This window comes from Carcharodon carcharias, chromosome 15, assembly GCF_017639515.1.
Source record: "Carcharodon carcharias isolate sCarCar2 chromosome 15, sCarCar2.pri, whole genome shotgun sequence".
Lineage (NCBI taxonomy): Eukaryota > Metazoa > Chordata > Chondrichthyes > Lamniformes > Lamnidae > Carcharodon > Carcharodon carcharias.
The window spans coordinates 68,184,187-68,210,957 of NC_054481.1; the positions used below are offsets into that span (position 1 = coordinate 68,184,187).

Below are 26,771 nucleotides of genomic sequence, written 5' to 3' on the forward strand. Positions count from 1 at the left end.
TAGCAGTCATCAGAGGAGTGGCCTTCTGTGATTAACTGGGTAGAGTCTGGCAGGAAAACCCATATGTTTCAGGTTTGGGAGCAGTCAGATGTTGAGTGGGAGGTCAGAAAACAATGCATAAGCTCCCCCCACCCCCTGAACATACACATGCTCGCACACGCCTTCATCCATAATTGATGCTTGCTTTTGGCAGATGCTTTAGGGCCTAGTATTCCAGCTCATAAGTTTATGGAGGAGAAAGGGAGCAAGATGGTGCAGCAGGTATTCTTTTTCCTTTTCTTTTGTTTTTAAATTATATTTTTGAGGTGGGATAGCAATCAAGAAATTGTCTGAATTGTGAAGCAGGGCAATAGGTGCAGGTCCCATGTGAGAGACTCCGCTAGAGTGTGAATCGCTCGCACAGTAAGTGCTGCAGTGATATGAGATTCTGTGGTGCTGCTTTTAGTCTCCAGGTGCACAACAGCATTACACCATTAAGGCTCAGTAATGCAAGCGTGGCAGCAGGTTTTTTGGAAGCTCTATGGAGTTGTTGGATTATTGTTCATTTCACTGTTACACAAGGGAATTCCGTCAATGTGCGTGAGCCCACATTGCTCTCCTGATGGTATGGCAGTCTTGCTTAATATAATTTACATCAACCTTGCAGCACTCATTGTAAGCTGCAAATCCTCGGTGTTTGAATGCTGACACTGTTTTGTGTCCTTGCTGATTGTCACAAAAATCCCAACATAATTGACTGCAGAAAGCGAAAAGAGCCCTGAATCACTTTTTTGAAAACTGGCTACTTAGACCTTTATGTGGCAGAGGAGTTTTATGAAGCCTTCAGAGCTGTGTCAGAACTGACAACTTAAAAGGGTTTTTTTTAATGTGTTGGGTCTGCAAAGACCTCGATGTGATTAGGCTGGTTTTTAGTTATATTATCGCTTGCCTTCAAGCTGAAAGCAATAAACTGGATTTTTAACTGCGCCACGTAAAGCATATTTTCGAGCTAAATGTGGTTTTCATTAGATTTGGGCCAGCACATTTAGCAGAGGCTGACAGTCTGCCATCCTTTGTTCTTCTCCTCTGCTGCCAGCAACTACTTTATAAGGGATTCGAAGCCCCAAAGCAGCTTCAAAAAAAAACCTGATGACTTCAATAACAATCCCCACAGTGTCAGACGCTGCTGAGACATCACACTATAAACAGTTTCACATTTGTGCTAAACATTTGAGTTTTAAGCTGCATGAAGCTTTGGGTGCTGAGGTAATGTGTGAGAGTTTAGTGTTTCTAATTAAATGTTGGCAGTAATTATCACAAAGTGTGAAAGCATGAATATTAATTGGGGGGGGGGGTTGTATTGAAAACACTGATGATGTTAATAGAGTCTGCAGGGTCCACACAGCAGCTGTTTTATGACTGAGGAAAGACTAGTATGAGAAATCAGCATGCCAACTATACCTGGAAATGAGTTTTCCCTGTCTTTAATTCTGTTCTTGTTATTCTTTCCTCTGATCCACAGGGTAACCAGGAAGCCACAGCACCCCCTGACACTATGGCGCAGCCTTATGCGTCAGCTCAGTTTGCTCCACCTCAGAATGGGATCCCGACAGAATACACAGCTCCACATCCCCATCCAGCCCCGGACTACACAGGCCAGACCACAGTCCCTGAGCACACGTTAAACATGTACCCTACTGCCCAGACACATTCAGAACAGAGCGGTACCGACACAAATGCACAAACCGTGTCCGGAACAGCCACAGTAAGTGCAAATTTTCTACTTTTCCAGTCCATGAGTCAAAACCACAAACTTTTGGTTGCCTGCCTTTGTCTTAGCTGTTGCCAACTGATTAATGCTGGGTTAAAATCATGAGGTATAAAAAGAGTCTATTGGCTATGAACTGGAGTTTGGATTTCACTTTTGTCTTCCATTTGTTTGAGACATTTTTCATAAATTTTCATCAACTCAGAATATTGTCACCAATTTTCTTATTATAGGAGCACAATCTTCATGAAAAAATCTGTTTGTCTGGGAGGACACAGAAACCGAAGAATCATGTGTCATTTTCTTCAGGTGTGATTTGCGCGTTACAGAATAATGGTTTGCATACGCTGGTTGGGTGCTCGCACACATAAGACATGGTTTTGTCAAACACTTTTTGTAAAGAGTGTGTCTTTTTAATGTGTTCAAATTTCCAGACATCTAAGAGTGTCACCCAATCACCACTGGCTCTTTAACCGTCACTAAAATGTTACCATCTAGAAATCTGAAAAGTTATGTTCAATTATCGTATAACCCCAAGAGAAACCAACAACTTTGAGGCCTATTGCATTAAGCAGTTTACTGAACAGCTCTAATGTCATATACTTACTTTCAGGTAAGAAAGTAAACCATAAATAAAGCATAGCACAGAGTCTGGCCCCTGTTGCTATAATTGCTGTTTGTTTGGTTACATTCAAAATGGAGCTGGACAGATCATCCATCATTTTAGGTAGAGTGGGATTTTAAAGTTGATTCCAATTCCAATCTTTTTAATAATGCAATCTTTTTATTAATAAGAATATAGCTAGACGAACCAGAATCTGATAGATTCTGGTGTTGTGTTTGCATATGAAAAGTGCACAATACTACATTTAATCGAGAAAGCACTGTCAAATGAAATACGTTAACCAGTTCCACTCAAGTATCAACACTTCACTGTCCCCACAAGCATTTGCCTCAGTCACCATTGTCTTAGGGGACTGCACAATTCTTACTGTGTATTGGTCCAGATCAGGACAGTGTTATCTGTGGAATGTTCTTGTTTTTTTTTGTCAAACACTCCATCAGAGCCAATTCCAGTGATATGACACTAAGGTACCTGAACTTTTTAAGATGACATGATGTTTTATTGGTTGCCACAAAGCAATGTTAGCATGCTGGGTCTTTGGCCTGACAGCTTATTTATGTTTTATCACAGTGGATCCATCAAATACTCTGGCCCAGATTTTCGCTCCTGGGTTCACAGATACAGGAAAATTCCAGGCTCCGCCAACCTGACCGTTGAAAATGGCTGCCCAGGCGTCAAATTTTCGGTCCGGAGAGGCAAGCTGGATTAGACGTCAGGGCGCGCAAGCTAAGAAGTGAGGAGAATGCCAGGTGCATGGTGGGTTGGGTGGAAGGCCTGCCCCAGGACTCTGGTGCCACATCTTAAGTTTAAAAATAAAGATTAAAACATGAAACGTCCCTCCAGCCCTTATCACTCACCTCCCACACACTCCCCATGCTGCATCCATGCCAACACATAACACCTCATGCCCCCCACCAACCCTTCATAACCCTCATACCCTCCATGCCAACCTAACCCCTCCACCCACCCCAATGGCTCTTTATAGCCCCTATGCCAACTTAATAGCAACATATGCTCCCCAGTCAACACCTGTTGCCTTACACCTACCATGCCAAATCACTTAGTATCCACCATGAGAAGACCTCAGAACCCATGCAGAAATGGGATAAATATAGCTCTATAAAATGAAGTTCTAAGTGTTATTGCAGATTTCATGTTTTTATAATGATATAAAGGCACCAATCACTCATAAGGGATAGTGTAAACATGCTGTGAGTTCATTTATTTAGACTTGGCACATGAGAACATATATACATGGATAGAAAGCTTGAGGACATCAGCAGCAGAACTGTTGTGCTCTGCTCACAGGCCAAAGTGAAACTGAGACTGAATCACATGGCACAGTTCTCTTCTAGTGATGGCATGCTGCTATACTTTAAGCATATTATAACATCCCCTTTTCTTTTTAAAGATTTTTCCCTCTTCCAAACAAGTATAACTATTTACAATACATATTCATGTTTAGTTACCATTGTATAAGTGTATAGGACTGTTGAATCTATGAGTCTCTAAAGTGTAGAGGTAATCTGCTGGTACACCCAGATCTTGTGATGGTAACCTTGTCTGGAAGTTTCTTTAATTGCTCACAGTGATCTGTGGGATTGTCATTCTTGGATGATTCCTGGTTGTATTCTCGATGCAATAGGACTGTATATGGTTGAGGCGCTGGAATGGATCTGGTTTGTCTTTGGCTACACCTCACTGTTATACCTTTTGTGTGTAATGACTTCACAGGGCCTTGGTTCAGAACAAATCCTTGTCATCTTGGCTGGTTGCCATGTATCTTCTGTGGGACCCTGGATGCAAACTTGTTGTCCCAACTGAAACTTGGCAATTCTGTACCCACATTTTTATCGCACACATTGGTCATCTTCTCTTGCAGTTTTAAAAGCTCCTCTCTAGTTTCTGAGAGGGTAGAATAGGTAAGAATAGATAAATTGGTATGCACTGGTCCACCAAACATGAGCACTGCTGGTGATGGAATGATTGCACTTAAAGGTGTCGCTCTCAGATATAACATTGCAATATATTAATCTTTCTTGGTCTGTCTTCATTTCAGAATTAGGGATTTCACTGTTCAAATAATTTGATCAATTAGACTATTAAATCTAGGGTAATGAAGAGAGGAAGTGGTGTGATTGATATTCCACTTTACACACATATCCTGAAATGACTTAATACGAACATACAAATATATGAATTAGGAGCAGGAATAGGCTATTCAGCCCCTTTGAGTCTGATCTGTCATTTAATAAGATCATGGCTGATCTTGTTGTGGTCTCATCTGCTGCCTACTCTGATACCCTTTGGCTCCCTGTTATCAAGAATTTATCTACCTCTGCCTTAAAATCATTCAATGAATTGCGGATCGTTATCTATATGATCTCTCTAGGCACACGAAATAAACTGAAAGTAGCACTTAGAGTCTGTGCGACTGTTGTGTTGGATATATTGTGCAATCGTCGAATAATGGGGTACTTGGTAAAGTAGGCAACGCTGATAATGAAGTCAGTGCCATGGACATAAATGAATCGGATGCGACTATGGAGGAAGGATGGGTAGAAACTTAATGTTGCACTTCTTGAAGACGACTTCAATCATCGTTTACAGCCTGGCAATAGACTGTCTCTCTTGTGAGTCTTCTTGTTCAATCTATATCCATGTGTGAGTGATGAAGTTGTTGAAGAATATCATGAAGATTCTGGTATGGTGACCATGAATGAGATATTTAATTATTCACAGTTATCTTGGGAATGTCATTCTTTAAAAATGACTCCCTGGGAGATGTCTAGCTCATCCTGTTAAAGTTAAAATGGTCTCATGTGTCCATGGACATGCAGAATTGAATCAGGCCATCCTTTGATGATGGTTTTCCACAGTTTCTGCAGTGTAAAATCTTTCACCATTTCTTCTTATAACTGCTGGCATTTGCATTGCACAAGATTGCATTCTCCTGCAAGTGCAGCTCCCTTGAAAATGCCAATTTTGTCGAGACATTCTTGATAATTCAATGTTAGGTTGTGAACTGAGGTGATAGTGGTTTCTGAAGTTGATCTGTCCTGTGAGGTCTGACTAATTCTATGGATTGTCACTAGTGTGAGTTCACAGCATGCCAATAGACCTACAATCACTGGGCCTTTAGTCTCCATGATGTAGAACATCAATGACACCCTGGAGGATTGATTGTACTTGCTTTACAGGACTATGGAACCTGCACAAGGGATTAGTGATCTGTTGTACGCTGAAAGTTTCACAGCAGTAGGTTTCGCCATGGCCTTCCATGTCTGTTGATGCATAGGGCTAGTATGTTAGCACTTGCACCCAGTTCAATCTTGGCCAATAATGAGTAATTATCAACTTTCTTAGGAGAGATCATTTTTATCTTGGCAAACACTTCAGATGGTGTGACGGTACCTACCGCTTTTTGGTTCATCGTGCACATCATCGTTATTTTCTGGTTTGTCAGTGACACCATGTATATGTTTCTGATGGGATACCGGATGGTCAGTCTTATTGCTTGAAGGTACGTGTTGTGTTTGGGTCAGTGCACAGCTCTTTGTAGTTGTATCAGTCTTTGCTTTCATGCACTGCCACTTTTCTGCCTTTTCTGCCATTGCAAAATTGATGGAAAGCTAGGCATTTCCTTGTTGTATGCAGAAGCCCACACCTTCCACATGTCTTGCTGGGTTTGAGTATTCTAGTGAGTACGTCAACAACTGGGGTTGTGCTTAGGACATGTAAGATTCATCAACCTGCAAGGATCACTCTGTACTTGGGTCCACCCTTGAATAGCTATTCGGTACCATACGTTTTGGGCTTGTCCAGCAGATCTTTCTGGAATGCTTCAATGCATGTGGATGCAATCACCAACTCAACAATTCTGTCTCTAGTTCTGCATCTGAAAAAGCACAGTATGCACCCTTTTCTCTGCATCTGCTGATGGTCTATAGATTCAGCAGGCTTTTGTCGAAATGACATGAACTCTAGTCAATGAATACAGAAACTTAACCTGATTTTGAACTGGCCTTCCAATGTAGTCCATATCTTTTGGGGATCCTTTAACTCTTCTACAGTTAATCTTGACATGTTCAGCCTGTGCAGACCTTCATTCTCAATTGCTAGGCGAATTTTTATGGCTTATTTGTCTGGTTCAGATACACCTGAATCAAGAAACCATAGCTCTGTACGCTTTAGTAGGTCAGCTGCCTCCCAATTCATACCAGGCAATTTTGTGAATGCTCTGACAATATCCCTTTGATTTCCCTCCTTATTTTGTTCAATTTATTGTGCAGCAACTCCCGAAGCCACCCATTATAATCGCAGCCTTCTCTGGCCCGATTTTTATGATGGATTTGTTTTGTTTTCCTTTCTCCTCGCTTGCTATCGATCTGGCCCACACCATGGTCATTTACCCGTCCCAACTGAGCCAACCTGGGTCTGGTCTTCTCGACGTGCTGTCCCACTCACTGAACTGACAGGTTACCTGCTGCAGTCTCACCACGAGGGATCCATCTGCTTACCAGCTCTTCACTTAAGCACCGTGTCTTCAAAGCTTTTCAGCACAGTCACCACGCTGAAATTTCAACACTCTCTGATGCTGCAAGCTCATTGCGACCTGATCAAAATTTCAAGGGTTGTCTCATGTCACGTAGCATGACCTAAAGCTGATCACCATGTTGTACCTTTACTTAACCTTGCTGCCATGCTGTTTGACTGCCGCTGAACACTATGTTGTGTTTTTATAATGATGTAAAGGCACCAATCACTCATAAGGGATTGTGTGAACATGTTGTGGGTTCATTTATTTAGACTAGGCATGTAAGAACATATATATATATATATATATATATATATGGATAGATAGCTTGAAGACAGGGCTGTGTGCGTTGTGCTCTTCTCACAGGCCAAAGTGAAACTGAGACTGGATCACATGACATACTTCTCTTCTCGTGATGGCATGCTGCTATCCCTTAAAAACACAATACAACAGCAGACTTCACTATATTGAAAAAGTATTCAACTCTCATTCATCAAACCTCATTAACTACAATTACATTCCTTCAATTACATCAAGTTTTATAACAAAACCCATTTCATAGCTCCACATCAAAGAGTATAGAATCACTTGGAGCTGTCAATCAAACTGAAATGGCATGCTACTGTGATAATGGATGGTTGTGAAATGAGTCATACAGCACTAATCCAGTAATGGAAACCCTCAGGTTTATGTCGACTGACAGAGTGAAATAGCAAGCAATCATTTTTTTAATAATCCAGACATTTTTGGTTCCAAAGATTTAAAGGTTAAACGAATCCACAAAGTTCAGACCTGCTCTCACCTGGTCTAATCTGCATACTTGGGGTTTCATATTCCTGGCCTTCCAAAATACCACTTGAGTGGAGGGAGCTGATGATTTAAGTGGTCAGCTGCCTCCGTAAAATGAGTTTGTGTGAAACATGCCCCGCCCCCATTCCCACCCCCACGAAAATGGGAAGGACCATGTTCGGGGTTGAGACTTATGATTTTTAGCCAGTTCTGCCATTTTCACCAAGATGCTCTGTCATGGCAAAAACCTGGGCCTTTAAGTACATTCAGCAGACTGCAGTGTTGATTCTGTTAGATGTTGAATACTTTGAGGATGACATTTTAGTTGTCTGCTGCATTTTATCCTTATCTTCAGTGATATGTGGAAATTCTGCAGGATATTTTCCGTTACTGCCTCACGTTTTGGGTGGCTTTTAATAGCATTGCTTGATAGTTCAATGGAAAACTGATGAAGACTCGATTTAATGAGCTTAAATAGCTGGAAAATATCCACAGAATTCTGAAGACCAGAAAGTCAGAGACCCAATTTAATTTAAAAACAAAAAAACTGCGGATGCTGGAAATCCAAAACAAAAACAGAATTACCTGGAAAAACTCAGCAGGTCTGGCAGCATCGGCGGAGAAGAAAAGAGTTGACGTTTCGAGTCCTCATGACCCTTCGACAGAACTTGAGTTCGAGTCCAGGAAAGAGCTGAAATATAAGCTGGTTTAAGGTGTGTTTAATTTGGTTGTTAGTGTGCAGGTGAGCCCATTCACCTAACCCCCATTTCCCCAACTATCTTCTTCGTAAACTCAAAGTCTGAGGAAGGGGGGTCTAGTTATAAAAATCCATTAATGAGCTTTAATGCTGCACCAGTATTTACCAGGCCATATAATGTGAAGGTTCAATTGTTTAATCACTCTCCACCCAGCCATCCCCAAAATGCTCCATTGCCTTGCTGGGTCCCATCCCATCAATGTGGTAGAAAGCCGGAAAAAACATATCTCATGGGACAGATAAGGCAAAAAGCAAATGGAAATTCAAATTTCTGACCCTCTGATTGGGAATCAATCCAATTCTCTATTATAAAAATCGCAAGGTTGGACCTCTGTCTAATCGCATTTTAGCATTACAGCACTTCTAAGTAATTCTAAGTCATTATGCCATTTTAAACTGAGAGCACAAAAATGACAATGGTATACATTTCTTTTCTAACTGGAATTGAAGTTCTAGTAACAAACTGCAGTATTACCAATGTCAAAGTCAAAGATAGAACTTGACAAAACTACAGTGAACTTGATAAAGTTTGGCTACCTTCTTCTGTCAGCAGTGGAATAAAATGGATGATTTTAATGAGACAGCAAATTACTTTAGTTCAGATGGTATTTTAAAATTATTTGTAAGTAACTTAACAAATTAGTGCTTGAAGAAAAAAAATAAGAAAGACTTGCATTTATATAAGAACTTACACAGCCACCAGATGTCTCAATAACGACTTACAGTCAATAAAGTACTTTTTGAAGTGCAGTCACTGTTGTAATGTGGAAATTACAGCAGCATAATTTTATGAGACAATTTTGAAGAGTATCTTTTTACATGAATGTGACTATTAGAAAACAGACAGCAGAACATTATTCCTGGCAACAGCTCAGATACCTGAAATCATAAGCATCAATTTTGGTTTGCAAGCCAAATATTCTTCCAGGTAATAGCACCTTATAAAATGAAATATAGGATATGAGAATGTTAAAGTTTACTCCATGTTTGCAATTAACTGGCCTGTGACACGATGTTTAACCACTGATAGTGTAAATCAAATCAGTATGAAGACATTTGCAGTCCAATTGATGTAAAAAAAAGGTTAAAACCTTCAAACAAGCATATGCTATTTCTAATGATTCACTTGCCCATTCTAGTTACATATCTATCTTCACCTGCTTGGGGTAATTTGGAAACAATCCATCAGTGAACAGAGCATTGCAATGAAATGTAAATAACTTTTAATAGCAGCAGTAAGATTAAATGGTGATGAAAATGTATGCAGAAATAATCTATTATACTTCCCACATAGGTTCAACACAGGCCTGCAAAAAGCTGGGGAAATAAATATTGCAATTTTAGAATGACCTTATCCATAAATCCTTGGCTTTTTCTTGGTAAAAATTGTACCTTTAGTCTTGAAGCATTGAAGTTGTCAATAATTTATGTCATTAGCACTGAATAAATGCTCTCCTAGACCGGTTACATTAAGCCTGCAAACATCTTTTATGGATGAAATAGATACATGAGAATATTCACCTACTGTATATTGATTTCTGAGGGGGTGTTCATTTTACTGCATTACATCCTAAGCCCCAAGGAGACAACATAACCCAAAACTAGACAGAGTAGTTTGCTTTCAATTCATATAATTTAGATAGGCAGACTTTTTGGATTAGAATTTGAAATGCTTATCTTTGTCTTTGTAACAAAAAAGCACAAGGAATTATATTATTGGATTTCAATAAATACTTTGAACAGCTTTTGATTCTTGAGTTGTTTAAATGTCCCAATCTGTAAGGCACAGTCTCTGAGACAACTGGCTTTGCCTACGATCATGCTTTGCACTTCTCACCTCACTGCATATCAGGACACCTCTAGCCTGGGTCCTGCAACATGGTAATAGCCAGAGCTATTCCTGGCTACTTATACCTCACTGAATGTAGATTGAGTGACATTAGCTACACATAAATCCACAAGATTAGGAACAGGGGTCTAGAAATTTGTTTGTCTTTGCCAGAACAAGTGAATTCGAGGTACACTCGATATTGGGCTTCATTTACAAAACCAGTCAGCTCCAGATGCTTGTTGGGCATCACATTCAGCTCGCTAATGATGAGCATTTCAATTTTGGACTGTTGGGTTGTCAGCAGAGGATCTCAGGTAGATCCTGGGAGAGCAGGGGAAGGTATTAGGATGGAGGAAGCAATCAGATAAGGAGGGAAGAGATCAGAAGGAGGAAAATGGGGGAGGGAAGAGTGCCATTCTTGAGGTGTCTGGGCAAGGGCCAGAAATGGCACCAACGTTGTAGTGGATCTGGGGGAAAAATTGATCCTTCTAGCTCCACATTCAAGTAAGTATTTTGTTTTGTGATCTAAAGACTGCTGGTTAGGCTGCTTGGAGATGATGTTTTCCTGCCGCTGGTCCAGTGCTGGTTGTGTTCAGGAAAACCCAACCTTGCACAGGGGTCCTCAGGCAGGTGTTCAAAACTTTGCATGTGCAAATAGCTGAACGTTGCAGTTGTTGGTTCTGGACACCTATCTTTTTCTACCTTTATCAATATGGCAGGCAGTGCTTTTCCAGCAAATAAGGAGTGCACGCACCACTCCCAACAGATTGGATTCCTAGCTGCCATTTTAGGGCTTGAAAATTAGGGATGGGATCCATTGACTTTCTAAGCCCAAGATTCCAATCAACGTAGCTTTTTAGAATAGTCAAAAAATGTACTAATTCTAGCAAAAAAAATAAACTTTGGATGATCTAAACTTTGAGTATTGGCATTTAGGGAGGCTTTAATGAAAAACCTAATACCGCAGTGTCCAGTGAACAGTGGGTCTGAAGCATTGTAGTTCGTCTCTGTAACATGGTGCTTGGTACACAGGTTGGATGAAGGTTTTAATTACTAAAAGCGATCTCTAAAAACCTGCTGCTTTGCTTCTCTTTTACTACAATTATCTATTTATTGATTACGAGTGGAATTCTGGGCTTCAAGAAGGCAGAGTGGTTGATTTGCGCTTGAGGACAGGGTTGGGGTAGGAACCCAGTTATGCTAGAATTTGAAACTGCTTGAACTGATCCATTAGCTTCCAGCCGGTGGGAACAGGAGTCATTCTTCCGTTCATGTTATTTAGTTCAAGGAAGCATATAGAGAAATTCTCAAGCTGCCTGGGAATTCTGCCCTTTAATGGCCTCAGTGGAACTCTCACTATCTATGAGCTGGCATGAGGACTGGTGAGCACTTAAAGAAGCCCAACTAGTCATTTACAAAGGTGTTATCATGACTCGTTGCTTTTGTTCCCTATTGCTCTATTTATCATACCCAGGATTCTGTAAGCTTGTTTTTAACAGTTCTATCAACTTGTCCTGCTATCTTTAAAGATTTGTGTTCATACATTCCAGGTTTTTCTGTTCCTGCATTCCATTTTAAAATTGCGCCACTTCATTTATATAACATATATATATATACATATATTAATATATAGGGCAGGATTTTTCAGTCGGCGTGTGGAGGCAGGCCCGACATGCCGACATGTAAAACGACGTGTGATGATGTCAGGCATGTGTCCAGACCTCATCGCGCTGTTTTGCGATATTTCGTTTGGCAGGCTGGAGTTGGCTGCACACCTGCTGATAAGTGAACGGCCTATTAAGGCCATTAAGGAGCTGATTAAGTTAATTGTTAATACTGCCTTAAGGTTGATGGGCAGGCGAAAAGGCCAAGCAGCCTTTGCGATTTTTAGGAAACCTCAGCCACAAGTGGGATGAGGTTTCCTAAAGCTTTTATTAATTAAATAAAAACATTTTCAGTAAATATAAAAACATGTCCCATCTCATGTGACACAGTCACATGAGGGGACATGTTTAAATACATTTTTATTCATTATTTACAATAGCGATTCAGTCTTCCTGAAGCAGCTACTTGCCTCAAGGAGATTGCAGTGCTCTTTCACACGCATGCGCAAAAGAGCATTTGCCCTGATTCTCCTCCTGCCACCTGCACAGACAGCACTGAGTGATATGGTTCGCATCTTATGCTGGGCAGGCCTTAATTGCCCACCCGCGTAAAACGGCGGAGCTGACCAGATTGTGGGTGGCAATCGGCTCCATGACCGCCCCGCTCACTTCTGCCTAGCCTGCCCACTGCCTAAAAGATTCAGTACATATATATTATATATGTTATATATCTTAATTTTTACTTCCAAATGCATCACATCACACTTCTCTGCGTTCATGTGCTAGGTGTCTGCCCATTTCACCAGTCTGTTACCCAATCAGCATTCTCATCGTGCCACCCATCAGTACCCAGCCTACACCAGGAAAACCAATGATCCTCCTAGCAAACCCAATTCAATAAGTGTGCACTTGAAAAATCCTCATATCACAGAATCAAAGCCCACCAGCAATATGAAATCCTGTGGCTCACATGCTATTGAACTCACACTTCATTCCTGCAACTCAATGCAGCCAAGAGACACCTAGTCAGCATCCTCACCCAACAACATGCCATTAATATGATATGCTTTCAAGAAACATATCTTCCATCGGATAAAGCCGGGAGGGACAAGATAGATCTTTTCAAACTGGTGTGGCATATTGCACTTTCGTGCCACATTTGTCCAAGCAACTTGCTGTTCTCTGCTGACTACTCCAACATCATCAATGTTGGTGCCTTCCAGATAGCTAATGTCTACAAGCCCCTTAGGGCTAGCTGGAACCAACAAGTCTTCCTAATCCTACCACACCCAGCTGCCTATACCAGAGACCTTAATAGCCACTACACAAACTGGGGCTACCAAGAGGTTAATGCACATGGTGAAAACTTGCAAACTGGAGTTCACAGCATGACCTTACTCTCCTCCATGATTCCAAATAGCCTGGAACGTTCCACTCTGCTAGATGGAAATGTGTGTACTCTCTTCATTCATGCTGGGTCAGCTTAGTACACAGTAATCCACTTCCTGCGTCATGCCAAATGCTGCCCAACTTTCCACACAGCCAGCATTGACCATCTCTGACTCATTTTCGACTTCAACTACTGATCATCACCAGCTCAAAGAAGAATTCAATGAGGAGGAATACAGCAAGCTATTGTAACAAAGCATATAAGGATACCATCCTGAAAAACCCCTATAGCGCTGACATATAGTCACTTGCAGAGCATGCAGGGCCATCTACAAAGTAGCCACCAAAACCATTCCAAGGGGATACTGCCTTGTGTATGTACTTTGCCTGGAGGAAGACTCTGCTTCCCAACTCCGATAATATGAGTCCTCCGATGACCCAGACATAACAAACCATCTGATTGAGTCCCTGGATTATGTTCACTGGACCAGGTGGGAAGAGACAACAAAGAACCTGCAATTCACCCGTTCAAGGCAAAAATGTTGGAGAGTCCTACAGCACCTGGGAGCAGCCAAGCCAGCCATCCGTAAATGTCAATCGGGTAGGGAGCCATCTATTTTACTTGGGAAAGGCACTGCTGGAAAAAAAGAGTGAAGAAGCAAATCTGGAGAGAGTGGAGATCCTTCCATAAGCTGCACAATTCCAGATCTGAACCCTTCACCATCCTGGAGTTGGACAAAATATTACAAACTATAAAGCTGGGCACTGCTGCTGGTCATGAAAACATCTTCCCTGCTGCTTTATAAGGGTCATTTGTGAAAAAAAACTGCCAAAATCCTGGCACATGTCTAAAGTCATTGGCCTCCCAAAATCAGGCAAAGACCAAAAATTACCACCAAACGATTGTCCAATATCCCTGTTATCAGTTCGCTTCAAGGTAGTAGAGTGCCTAATTCCACAGCAGATCCAGCTAGAAGTGGGGATCATCCTGAGTGTGGACTAAGCAGGCTCCTGACAAGGAAGAAGCACATGTGATCAAGTCCTCACATTAACCACTTTCACTGAAAATGGCTGTCAAAGGAATCTTAAAACAGGGGCAATTTTCCTTGACCTCACTGCAACATATGATACAGTCCGGCACATTTGCCTATTTGTCAAAATGTCAAGGGTTATCCCTCCCTGGCTTACTGATTCCATTGAACTGCTACTCCGGGACAGATGGTTCAGGTTGCATATGGGTGACAAGACTAGTGCCTGGAGGATCAGATGAATGGGCTTCCCCAGGAGTCTGTCTTAGTCCCAACCCTATTCAGTTTGTATGCCAACGACATAGCCCCATGCTGGTCTGGAAAGTTTGTCTATGCAGATGACTTCTGTTGTGGCATACAGTACAGGCTCAGACTTTGGTGGTCTTGAAATTTCAGGGCTGTTGTGGTGAATATAAGCCAGTTGTTTTTCTGGAGACAGCCTCTTTTGAACTGTAATCCATATTTTTACAAAGTGGATGCCATGACACTGGAGGTTCCTATCAATTAAAACTTTCTATCTCTGTGATGTATTCCAATTATAACAGAGATAGGATCCTGAAATTAAGAACAGCAGAGAGATGAAGTTTCATTCTGCAATCTTCCTTTGGATGTTACTGGTCCCTTCTGCCGACTCCTTTATTTTTGCTGCAACAAGTAGACAAACTTATAACCAAGTGGGGCTCGATCACATGACAGCTACTATTGGCTCACAATGGAAGGCAACATGTATTAATGAAGGAGCTTCAATGTCCCATAATCAAATCTATCAAAATGTCATCAAAACACATCTGTGGTCCTTAGGATCCTTCTTGCATCACGAGTTTCGTTAGTCCTTCTTTGTTCTTGATAGTTTCTGAAGTCATGAAGACTGGTGGCCTATTGCCCTTATGTTTTGCAGAATGTTCATAAAATAGTAGGTGTGAAGTCCATCAGGGAACTGTTTAGACATGATTCTTGGTAATCTGCTTTCAGAGGCTTTTAGAAACTTGGCTAATTTGTAGGTCAGGTGACTTCTGCAGCCATTTTAAAACAAAGTGTCTTTGTAATTCTCGCTGTTTCATTTTCCTTTTTAAAACGAATCTAAGGTATTACATCAGTCCATGAAACTAATGATTAACATTTCACATTAGACATGATACATTGTCGTGCCAAAGTAAATAGGTATGATCAAATTGCCATTATGGAGACCATGGCTGCAGGGTGACCAAGGCTGTGAACTGAACTTTCAAGGACATTTGACATTTAGAAGCGTTAGGCAAAAAGGAAAAGGAAGTAGGGTAGCACTGTTAATAAAGGATGAGATCAGTACATTATTGAGAGAGGATCGTAGATTGGCAGATCAAGATGTATAATCAGTTTGGGAGGAGCTAAGGACCAGCAAGGGGCAGCAAATATTATTAGGAGTTGGTTAAAGGCCACCGAACAATAGGGCACTGTACAAATCAGGAAATTAGAAATGGATATAACAGGAGTAATACTGTGATTATGGGATACTTCAATCAACATATAGACTGGGTAAACCTAATTAGCTGTGGGGGATGAATTTCCAGCATGTATCTGAGATAGTTTTCTAGAACAGTATGTTGAGGAATCAACTAGAGAATGGGCTATTTTAGATCTAGTATTGTGCAATGAGAAAAGGCTAATTAATAATTTTGCTGTAAAGGAGATTATAGGGAAGAATGACCTTAATATGATAGAAATTTACATTAAGTTTGAAAGTGACATTGTTCAATCAGAAACTAGGGTCTTAAATCTAAACAAAGGAAACTATGAAGGTATGAGGGGAAACTTTGATAGATTGGGAAACTACATTAAAAGATATGATGGTAGTCAGGCAATGGCTAGCATTTAAAGAATTAATACATGATTTATAACAATTTTACATTCTTTTGAGGCACAGAAACCCTGCAGGAAATGTGATCCAACCACGGCTAACAAGAGAAGTTAAAGATTGTATTAGATCAAAGGAAGAGGCATATAAAGTTGCTAAAATAGTTGTAAGCCTGGGGATTGGGCACATTTTAGAATTCAGCCAAGGAGGAACAAGCAACTGATAAAGAAGGAGAAAATAGGAACTGAAAGTAAACTAGCGAGAAACATAAAAATGGACCATAGAAGCTTCTATAGGTGTGTAAAAAGGAAAGATTAGCAAAGACAAAACAGGAAAATTTATAATTGGGAATAACAAAATGGTAGAGAAACTAAACAAATACTTAGTGCCTGTCTTCATGGAGGAAGATACAAAAAACCCTCCTAGGAATACTGGAGAACCAAGAGACTAGTGAGAATGAGGAACTGAAAGAAATTAGTATTAATAAAGAGGTACTACTTGAAAAATTTATTGGATTGAAGGTTGATCCATCACCTGGACCTGATGATCCAAATCCCAGATGATTGAAAGAGGTGGCTGTTAAAATAGTGGATATGTTGGAGGTCATCTTCCAAAATTCTATAGATTCTGGAATGGTTCCTGCACATTGGAAGGTAGCAAATGTAACCCCACTATTTAAGAAAGGAGGGAGAGAGAAAAGGGGGAACCACAGACCTGTTAGCCTGACAGCAGTAGTAGGGAAAATGCTAGAATCTATAATAAAGGATGTCATAACTGGACATTTATAAAATGATGGTAGGATTGGGCAGAGTCAACATGGATTTATGAAAGGGAAGTCATGCTTGACAAACCTGTTGGCATTTTTTAATGATGTAACAGGCAGAATAGTTAAGGGGAAACCAGTGACTGGGTGTATTTGAATTTTTGGAAGGTTTTCAATAAGGTTCTACACTAGAGGTTAATAAGCAAATTAAAGAACCTGGAATTGTGGGTAATATACTGGCATAGATTGGGAATTGGTTAACAGACAGAAAACAGAGAGTAGGAATAAATGGGTCATTCTTGGATTGTCAGGCTGTGACTTGTGGAGTACCGCAAAGATCAGTGCTTGGGCCCATTTATTCACAGTCTATATCAATGATTTGGATGCGGGGACCAAATGTAATATTTTCAAATTTTTTAAAATGACACAAAACTAGATGGGACTATGAGTTGTGAGGTGGATGCAAAGAGGCTTCAAGGGGTTCTAGACAGGCTAAGTGAGTGGGCAAGAACGTGGCAGATGGAATATAATGTGGGAAAATGTGAAGTTATCCACTTTGATAGGAAAAATGGAAATGCAGAATATTTCATAAATTATGAGAGATTGGGGAGTGTTGGTGTCCAAAGGGACTTGGATATCCTTGTTCATAAGTCACAGAAAGCTAAAATGCAGGTGCAGCAAGCAATTAGGAAAGTAAATGACACATCGGCCTTTATTGCAAGAGGATTGGAGTACAGGAGGAAAGGAGTCTTGATGCAATTTTATAGAGATTTGGTGAGACTATACCTAGAGTATTGTGTACAGTTTTGGTCTCCTTACCTAGGAAAGGATATACTTGCAACAAAGGTTCACCAGACTGATCCCTGGGATGGCAGGATTGTCCTGTGAAGAGGGATTGAGGAGACTCAGCCTATATTCTCTGGACTTTGGAAGAATGAGATGTGATTTCATTGAAACACACACAATTCTTACAGAGCTTGACAGGGTAGGTGCAGGAAGGCTGTTTCCCCTGGCTGGCGGATGTGGGGGGTTCTAGAACCAAGGGGCATAGTCACAAAATAAGTGGTAGGCCATTTAAGACCAAGATGAAGAGGAATTTCTTCACACAGAGAGTGGTGAATCTTTGCAATTGTCTACCTAGAGGGCTCCCAAGGTTCAGTCATTGAGTATATTCAAGACAGAGAGTGATAGATTTCTAGTTATTAAAGATATTGGGCTGAATTTTCCCCACATTGGGGAGGAAGTTGAAGGGCGGATGCGCACAGGCACACTTCTGATCGGCAGCCCCCAATCGGAGGCGCAGCGCCATTTTACATGGGCAGGCCAATTAAAGCCACCCAGCGTGACGTCCACACAGAAGCGCTATGCACACCCTGTGCAGATGGGGGGAACCCTAAAATCGAGACTGCACTTTTAAGGTTGGACGGGCAGGTCCTTTAATTACATTATTGACTCTGTCAATGGCCTCAATTGGCCATTGACAGGTCAGTGGGCGCGCAGCTAATTTCGCTGCGGCCCCGCCTTCCTGAAAATTTAAATGGGGTGTGGTGAATTTGGGAGTTCCCCCCGACATCACCACGCATCATTTTATGTGTCGGTGAGCAGGCCCCGCCCCCGCTTACCAACGCATAAAATCCTGCCTATTAAGGGATATGGGGTTAATGTGGGAAAATGGCTTTGAAGTAGAAGATCAGCCATGATCTTGTTGAATAGCAAACTAGGCTTGAGGGGCTGAATAGCCTGCCCCTGCTCCTACTTCCTATGTTTCTATGTTCTAAGATTAGGCCCTTCTCCTACCAGCCCTAAAATGCACAAGTTGCATTTCCCACTCCCTCCTTGCAAAATTCGGATCAGACTGAGGGCAGATGTACTTTAACATGTGCAGTTGCCCCTGTGTACCATGAATGTGCAAACTACAAACTGCTCCCACCCTGCAAAAAGGGTGAGGACCAGGTTTACAGGCGGGACTTCCAGATTTGGGCCTCAGGCACCATTTCGCAAAGATGGAGAACTAAACTGCGTGAATATGCAGGCTTTAGTTAACCATCAATAGGGCAAAGCTTTCCGCTTGGCAGGTGGGCACGTGCCCGACCTGCTCGAGTGTGAAATAATGCATGATGACGTCGGTTGAGCGTTCTGACGTCAACACGCAGTCGCGCTATAGTTCGGTCGGCGGGCGCGCAACAGAGCTGGCAGCGCGCCTGCCAACAGTTAAAAGGTGTGTTACGGCCATTAAGTTATCAACTAAGTTAAACTTTTCGCTGCCCGTCCAACCTAATGCAGGTGATGCAGTGCTCACTCGTGCGCGTGCACGAAATTCGCTCTCGGCCAGCTCGCACTACCCTCCCAAACCCCATTCGGGCAGCGCTCAGCGCCGCCGCTCAAGTTTCACGCTGGGTGGGCCCGCCAGCGTGAAATCACAGTGTAGTGCCGATCGCGGGCAACGGTTGGCTTCCTGACCGCTCCCGCCAAGCCCGCCCACCAAGTGTAAAATTGTGCCCATTGAGCAGACACATCCCACGCATAAAATCTTCACCTTGAGGAGCAAAAAGCTTCTTTCAGAAATGCAGCATTCACAGCCACGTTGAAGAAAAAACCTGTTCACTGTTTTGTGTTAACGGTAAGCATATCTTTTTGAGATTTTTTTTAATTAAATTCAATGAAATCTCTATTGAGCCATAGCATATTGCAGTTCACATTTCCGTCACATGCATCGAGGTGAATTCAGGTGTCTGATATACTTTGAGAGGAAAGAAAACTCATAATCGGCATTAAAACAAGCAATCTTTGTAGAATAGAGTCCAGCGGAAGGGGAACAGAAGCAAAGTATAATAGAGGTGCCGCTTGTGCTGAAAAACATGTTCATTTGCATCAAACGGCTGTTGACCTCCGTTGCTGTGACACGGCCATGAGGTGCACATGTTCCTCACACAGTCACATGGTGCTCCAGTATCCGATCATAGCAGCAACTCATTCAGGGGATTATGCACTTGAATCATTAGGTCTATATTTTTTGCCAACTGCACCCTTCAGTATTTTTCCATTCAGTGTCTAGTCCAATCCTAGGTTGGAAATGCACTCAGAGCTGATCACACACTGCTGCAGAATTCGCACGTGTGGTGGTTTATGCACATACATAAATTCAGTTCTTGTTGTAAACTTTTCATACATTCAATGTAGCAAAATGTCCCAAGGCATTTCACAAGTGCGTTTTCAAACAAAATTTCATATCGAGACCCATAAGGAAACAGTAAAGCAGATGAATGAAAGCCTGATCAAAAGAATAGATTTTAAGGAGCGTCTTAAAAGAGGAAAGACAGAAAAAGAGACGCAAAGGGTTAGGGAGGAAATTCTAGAGGCTCGAGAGCTGAAGGCTGCCAATGGTGGAATGATTAAATTTGAGGATACAAAAGATTACAGTGTTGAAGAGCACAGATATCTCAGAAAGTTGTGGGCTGAGGAAGATTACAGAGACAAGGAGGGGGTGAGGCCATGGCGGGTTTTTAAAAACAGATGAGAATTTTATAATCAAGGTGTTGCTCAACTGGGAGCCAAAGTTGATCAGCAACTACAAGGTGCTGGGTGAAAGTAACTTGGTTAGAGTTAGAATACAGGCAAGAGACTTTTAGAAGACCTTATTTCATGAAGGGTGTAAGATGGGAGGTAACCCTGCATTTTGGGAGATGTTCCGAGAAAACTACTGGCCTTGAATTATTTTCTCCTAAAATGGATACTTTAAGGTTGTCTGATAATGCAACCACCAGAGGCCCAGGATCAACGAGCGACCCCAGGCCAAACGTAACTGAGGGCGGGCTGAGGGTCACAGGGTGGGGGTCACGGGAGGGGGTTGGATAGGAAAAAACAGTTTGGACAAGTACTCGTCTTTCCCAGTTTTTACTGGTGTTCCATTTTTCGGTATACAAGACCAGCTTGGACCAGTATTCTTATTTCCCAGTTTTTACTGTTTTTTTTCCATTCTGGGGAGGCAAGGGCAGGAGTTGGCTTTCAATGCTCCCGCTTTGCAATGTCAGGTCCCTCAATCAGACACTGAATGCCTTTGAAAGGTGGCCCCCCACCCACCACCTTCCCCAGGGAGCCCGTTTTCAGCTTACCCACCTGGTGACTCCCCCACCCACTGCTTGTTGAAGACCAGCGGTGGTGGGGTGAAGCCCTTAAGTGGCCATTAATTGACAACTAAAAGGTCTCAATTACTGTCCAGATGGGAAATTTGGAAATCTGTTCATGAGCCTTCCCACTCCAAATTTAATCAGGTGGAGGTGGGAGCGCCAAACGATTCCCACGCTGCACCCTCCCACCCAATTAAATATTCCCTTACTGCCTGGCAGACTGAGGGGAGGTCAGTCATTTCTGCTCCATCTTATCAAATGCCCATTGAAGATCCATGTACATTATATCTTCTGCATTTCCTTTATCCACCCAATTAGTCACTTATTCAAAACATGGTATTAGATTTGTCAAATAATACTTGCCCTCATAAATTCATGCTGGTTGTAATTTCTAACCCATGCATTTCTAACTAAGTACCAATTTTGTCTTTCTTGATGGTTTTAAGTAATTCCCTACAATTAACTTGATGTTAACTGGTCCACTTTATTCTCTCCATTCATGACCAAAAATGTTTGGAATTATCTGCTGTCCAATCCCATGCTACAATTTGAATATTTAATAAAGGTTAAAATATTGTGCCCAGAGTCTCTGTGTTACTATTCCGATGACCAGGCGATGAACGCTAAAACTGGAGGCAAGTTTTCATGCATTTACAAATTATTATTTACAGAGATACATATTACACAGCCACAGTTTCAGCTATACTCTTTCAAAACCCAAAACTAAACGAATGAACAAATGAACAAATTGACAGCCCCTTACAGGGGCACTATAACAAAGGACAAAACTTTAAAGGAAACTTATCTACTTAAATTAAAATTGTGTTTCCAGGGCTGATGATGCTCCCCAGTCCCTGTGGCGTCCACTGGTGCCTCACACGTACTGGTGGACACCACCTGCTCCCGCTCCAGGGAGCTGCTTCTATTTATATGAACACACTGAGTTAATACCCAGCACCTGACTACTATTAAACACCCAATTAATATTCAATTAACACTTTCCTCGCTCACTTCTTTCAACAACTTAGGAAACATTCCATCAGAGTGGAGTGACTTTGCAGTATTTTTAGAACCTATGCCAGGATTTTACAGGGCCCAGAAAGCATGCTGGGGAGGTGATGAGGGCATAATATTGAGAGGGAAGGCATAGCCTTCCCACCATTGCTGGCACTTTACCAAGGGTGGCGTAGGTGGCGGATGAAGCTCCAACCCTTTGGTCAATTTAGGGTCTCTTCCCACTGCTTCTGGATCTCACCAGCAGCGGATGGGCACTCGCCATGTGGGGAGACTGACAGGTATACCCTGGCAGCTTCCCTGTCAGCTCTGGGAGGGTGGTGTGCCCCTCCTGATTGAGTAACCTGAGAGCTGCCTCTTCTGGAAGAACCCGTCCCTGACCTCATGACAAATCCCCACCTTTCTAGGCTCTACCTCTTTGCCCCGGCGCGCCTGATCTGACTTATCTTCACTCCAGGGCCTCCTCCTTTGTCACTGGTCCAGGCCTTGTATCGTCCCAGCACTAGCCGTAGCTCCTGATTGGCTGGCAGCTCTTGCAGGTTGCACTTAGCCCCTTAAAAGGATAGAAGTCCGAATGTGGGCAGTTAATTTCTTGAGGAATGTAAAATACACTCAGGACTTCCAAGACCGACTGAGGCGGGATTGCCCCTAACTTTCTGGTTGGTGGATGAGACTGCCACTGCCCTGTAAGGAGTTATCATAGTGGTAATTTGTAGACCAATGTACATGCTTAAAATCTTTTCTTCTCTTAATAAATGTTTAATTTAGTTTTGTTAAAAAACCTCTAAGCGTCAATGAATTTATTACTACTGAAATTTATTTATGGATTTATTACATCTTGAAATAAAGTACAAATTGCAAAACAGTTTCGGCAGCTGTTTCAAGTTTCCCTCTGGGGTTTGAGCAGCTCAGCATGTACCATCCACTGTGCCATAACAAGAAATATATTGGTCTGGAAAGTGGGCTTGGATGCATTCTGAAAGGTGTTCCCCAATTTGACCACGTGCTTTACTTTTATTTCAGACAAGCTTGGGACATTTAAGATGGGCTGATATTATTTATCTGTTGATCTTGTTTATCTCTGTACCATGTCTTCAATTGTCCACCCCTAACTTGGTCCAGAAATCGAAGCCATTTGTTGTTTTTCAAGTCAGCAAGAGGTGCTGAAGGATCCAATATGGTACTAAATCCATGCTGGTTATGTGATGCATGTGACATTGGTTAAGATGCCCTGTAGACATTCATTGTGCCTGCCTGAATCAGGTGTTAAGAGGTGCATAGGCAATGGATTTAATGGATTTTTGAGGTCCAATCTTGAAACTGATTGTTGCCTGAATTCAGTTTTATCAGACACAGTCCAGCTAAATAATAATCTTTAAAGGGAGACTGCTAAGTGAGGTAAGTTTAAAAAAAATGTCCATTTACCTAAATATTGAGACAGAAGGAGTAATAGTAGTCCATCTGGTTGCATATTGAAACTGCTGGCCAGCCATGCACCCCTGTCCTCTGCTGAACTCCCTATTGCTGGCATGGCTGTTGGCCTCTTTCTGACTGGCACACCGCTTCTTGGGACGTGACTGCTAGCCCAAGCATGCGGGTCATGTCTGATAACACAAGGGAATCAATTTCGCATTGTCTTCTTGCTTATCAATTTCTGTCTTGCTGTTCATGTTTGCCACTAGGTTCACACCGAGTGAATATAGATCAATTTCTCGGCCATCATTCTACTGTTTGGTGGCCTGCAGTGCACGCTGAAAATTGTACTATTTCTCTTCCTATTTCTTAACTCCATAGGGATTATATTTCTACAAACTGCTACTCCTTATGTTCTAGGATAGTGATACAAACCTTCAGCAACACTGCCACCTTACCCTCATTCTTTTTCCCTTATTGTCTTGCCTGAAAATAGTATAGAACCGTGAATATCAAGCTCCTAGTCCTGTCTAAACTTAAGCCGTGCCTCTGATATCGCTACAATATTGTATCCCCTCATAGCTATTAATTATTGCTCTTGAATGCTTTATGTATTCACATGCTTACCAGTAAATCTGGCTATTTCATTGGTAACTTTGAGGCTTATTTAATTTTTCAAATCTTGGCCCTCATTCAATCATGTTTTTATTTCTCACTATCTCGTTGTCTGTTTCTTTCCTTTTCTCCTCTGTTAGTATTTTAATAGGTAGATGGATATAATTTGCATCTATATTGTATCTCTCTTACCCTCAAAACCTGCCAATGGATTGTATCTATTTGGTTTTTATCACTTAGTTCATTTCAGTGAAGTATTTCGTTTATGCTTGTCTGCCTTAACGATTGTCAATTTCATCTTGAATTCAGCTTTGGATCCACCTTTGGAGCCAGGGGTCAGTCAAAGTGCTGGATCTCAGTGTTATTTGTTTAGTCAAATGCCACAATTAAATTTCCATGAAAGGTGGCATTTTTTTAATGCTGCAGATTGCTTAGAGTTACCCCTTGCAATTGTATGAACTGCTCCAGAAACAACCATTTAAGAAAAGTGAAATGAATACAGAAAATGCTGGAAAAATTTAGCAGGTCAGGCAATATCAGAAGAAGAGTCACACGGACTCGAAACATTATCCCTGTTTCCCTCTCCACAGATACTGCCTGACCTGCTGTGTTTTTCCGGCATTTTCTGTTTTTATTTCCAGCACCTGCAGTATTTTGCCTTTATATTTTATTTCAGTTAGGAAAATTTTTAGTTTGTACTTAAGGATCTGAATATTCTGAAGGAGAAGGAAAATATTTGAACAATTTATGACAGTCATGATTTAGCTCAATGGAGGATGTCAATTTACCACAGTACTATTTTTAGTCAATTTATGTAGTGTCGAGTGGAGGCCAAAGAATGATAGTCATTGATCTACATTTCAAACAGTTCAAAATTCAGCCAAGTTGTGCCCATTTCTCGGGGTTGGGGGCGGCGGGGGGGGGGGGGGGGGGGGGGGGGGGGGCGGGTGTTGTTGAAGCTTCCGTTTAAGAGGCACTGGCTGGTTTTTAATGACATCAGATATGCTCAATTTCAGCACTCCAAAACAGGCATTCAGCCAATGAATAGTGTGGGTAGTCCTGACTTATAATGGGATCATATGAACCCCTGTTGGGAATGGGCCCTGCCTCCTGTGCACCCGTTTTCAGACATGATTGAACTTCTAAGCTGTTATGTTGTTAAATCCTGTGATCAGTGTAATTTCAAAGCCATTGTTCTTTTCACTTATAGTTAGCATAAAATTTATTGTTTTTTAAAAAATGTTAATTTAATGCTTCAGTGTCTATTGGGCTATTGACTTCAGGTAGCAAATTAAACCTTTTCCCTTGGCACTTTTAGTGAGGCCTGTATGGGCTTACAGTTGGTCCGTCTCTCTTTCTGTCTGTAACTTTGTAAAATACTGCCAACGCAAAACTCACAACATAACATTTCTAGTTTTAAGTAAACAGATTGAATTTCAGGAAATAAACTTAATGAGCAGGTAAAGTGTGATTTAATTTATTCTACTGAGATACATGACCACATCAAAATTTCCATGAGTTATTTTGTGACCAAGGTAAGGCCTGTCCACAGAAATGTCTCCTCTACCTTGGAGATGTGCAGATTCTATGATAAACCTCCACCGTGAAAATTAGGCTGTTAACTTTTAAAATATTGTAATTTTCAGCATTTAAAATTTGTGATTTGTTTTGTACTGTATATTGAATACTTCAAAACCGTATAAATTCCACAGCACAAATTTGTGAGGTTAAAATATTTGGGCATGGATTTTTAACCTGGGAGTGAGTTCTGTGCATGGTGGGGTTGGGGAGGGTGGGTGGGGACTGTTGTGAGGTTGGAAAACCCAGAGGAATGGGTTTCCCCGAATGTCTGCTGTTGGTGGTCTGGGAAGGGATGGTGGGGTCCAGTGCTAACTGGGGAAGCAAATGGTTGGCTGGGTGTGTGGAGCAGACAGATCCCATGGGGAGGAGCTTTAATGGGTTGCTTGTTGGCCTGGGAAGGCACCCAGCTCCTCCTACAAGCGGTGCTGTAAAGCCATTTAATTCATGGACTTAGCCCAATTCACATTTCCTTTAGTTGTTCAAGATTCCCAAGGCCTGGGGAAACCAGCCAAGGCGAGTTAAAGTAGAATGACAGTTAAAACGAAGGCAGGCAGCATCATTATAATACTTACATGACCAATTCCTGCGGTGGATTGGTCACTCACCCCTTGTCCCGTCTCTGTTAAAACCGGAACTGGGCAGGCTCAAGGTGGGTTAGATTCCTCTTTTGGATTTCTTGGTTTTTAATCTCTGACATAACACCAAATGACCTTTTTTGGGGGGTTAAAATGCAGCCCCTGATCATTTTTTGGAATAACTATAAAGCTGCAAATTTAATATTTTTAAGCATTATAATTTACAGCAATTGAAATATCAAAATTAGATGAAAACTTTCAACAGAATTCTATTTTGTTGCTCGACGTTCACTGGTGTACTTGCAAAAGCACACTGCCTGAAGGCGCTGTCTCAGTTACTCAACTCAGTGCCATTGAATAAATATTAATAGCTAGTTTAAATAGGTTTCCAGTGCACTTTTTATGAAGGAATGTTGGGGTAAAATGGCTTTGAATGATGTTGCTGTAATCTTACAGCCATTTCCTCCAAAGGGTAATGCAAGAAATATTTGGAATGGGCAGAAACAAAAAAAAAATTGGCAAATTTCCACCAACATTTGGGA

The 26,771-nt window shown here is 41.7% G+C and overlaps 1 protein-coding gene across 2 annotated transcripts in view; it reads left to right on the top strand.

Annotated features, from left to right (window-relative positions):
• Positions 1-226: 226 nt before the first annotated feature.
• rbfox1 (RNA binding fox-1 homolog 1) overlaps positions 227-26,771 on the top strand; it is a 333,005-nt gene continuing 306,460 nt past the window's right edge. For both annotated transcript variants that reach the window (XM_041207248.1, XM_041207249.1), the window contains exons 1-2: positions 227-261; positions 1,502-1,744. In XM_041207248.1, coding sequence (XP_041063182.1) covers positions 229-261; positions 1,502-1,744 — 276 coding nt within the window. In that variant the 5' untranslated portion in view covers positions 227-228. The remainder of the gene's footprint in view (positions 262-1,501; positions 1,745-26,771) is intronic.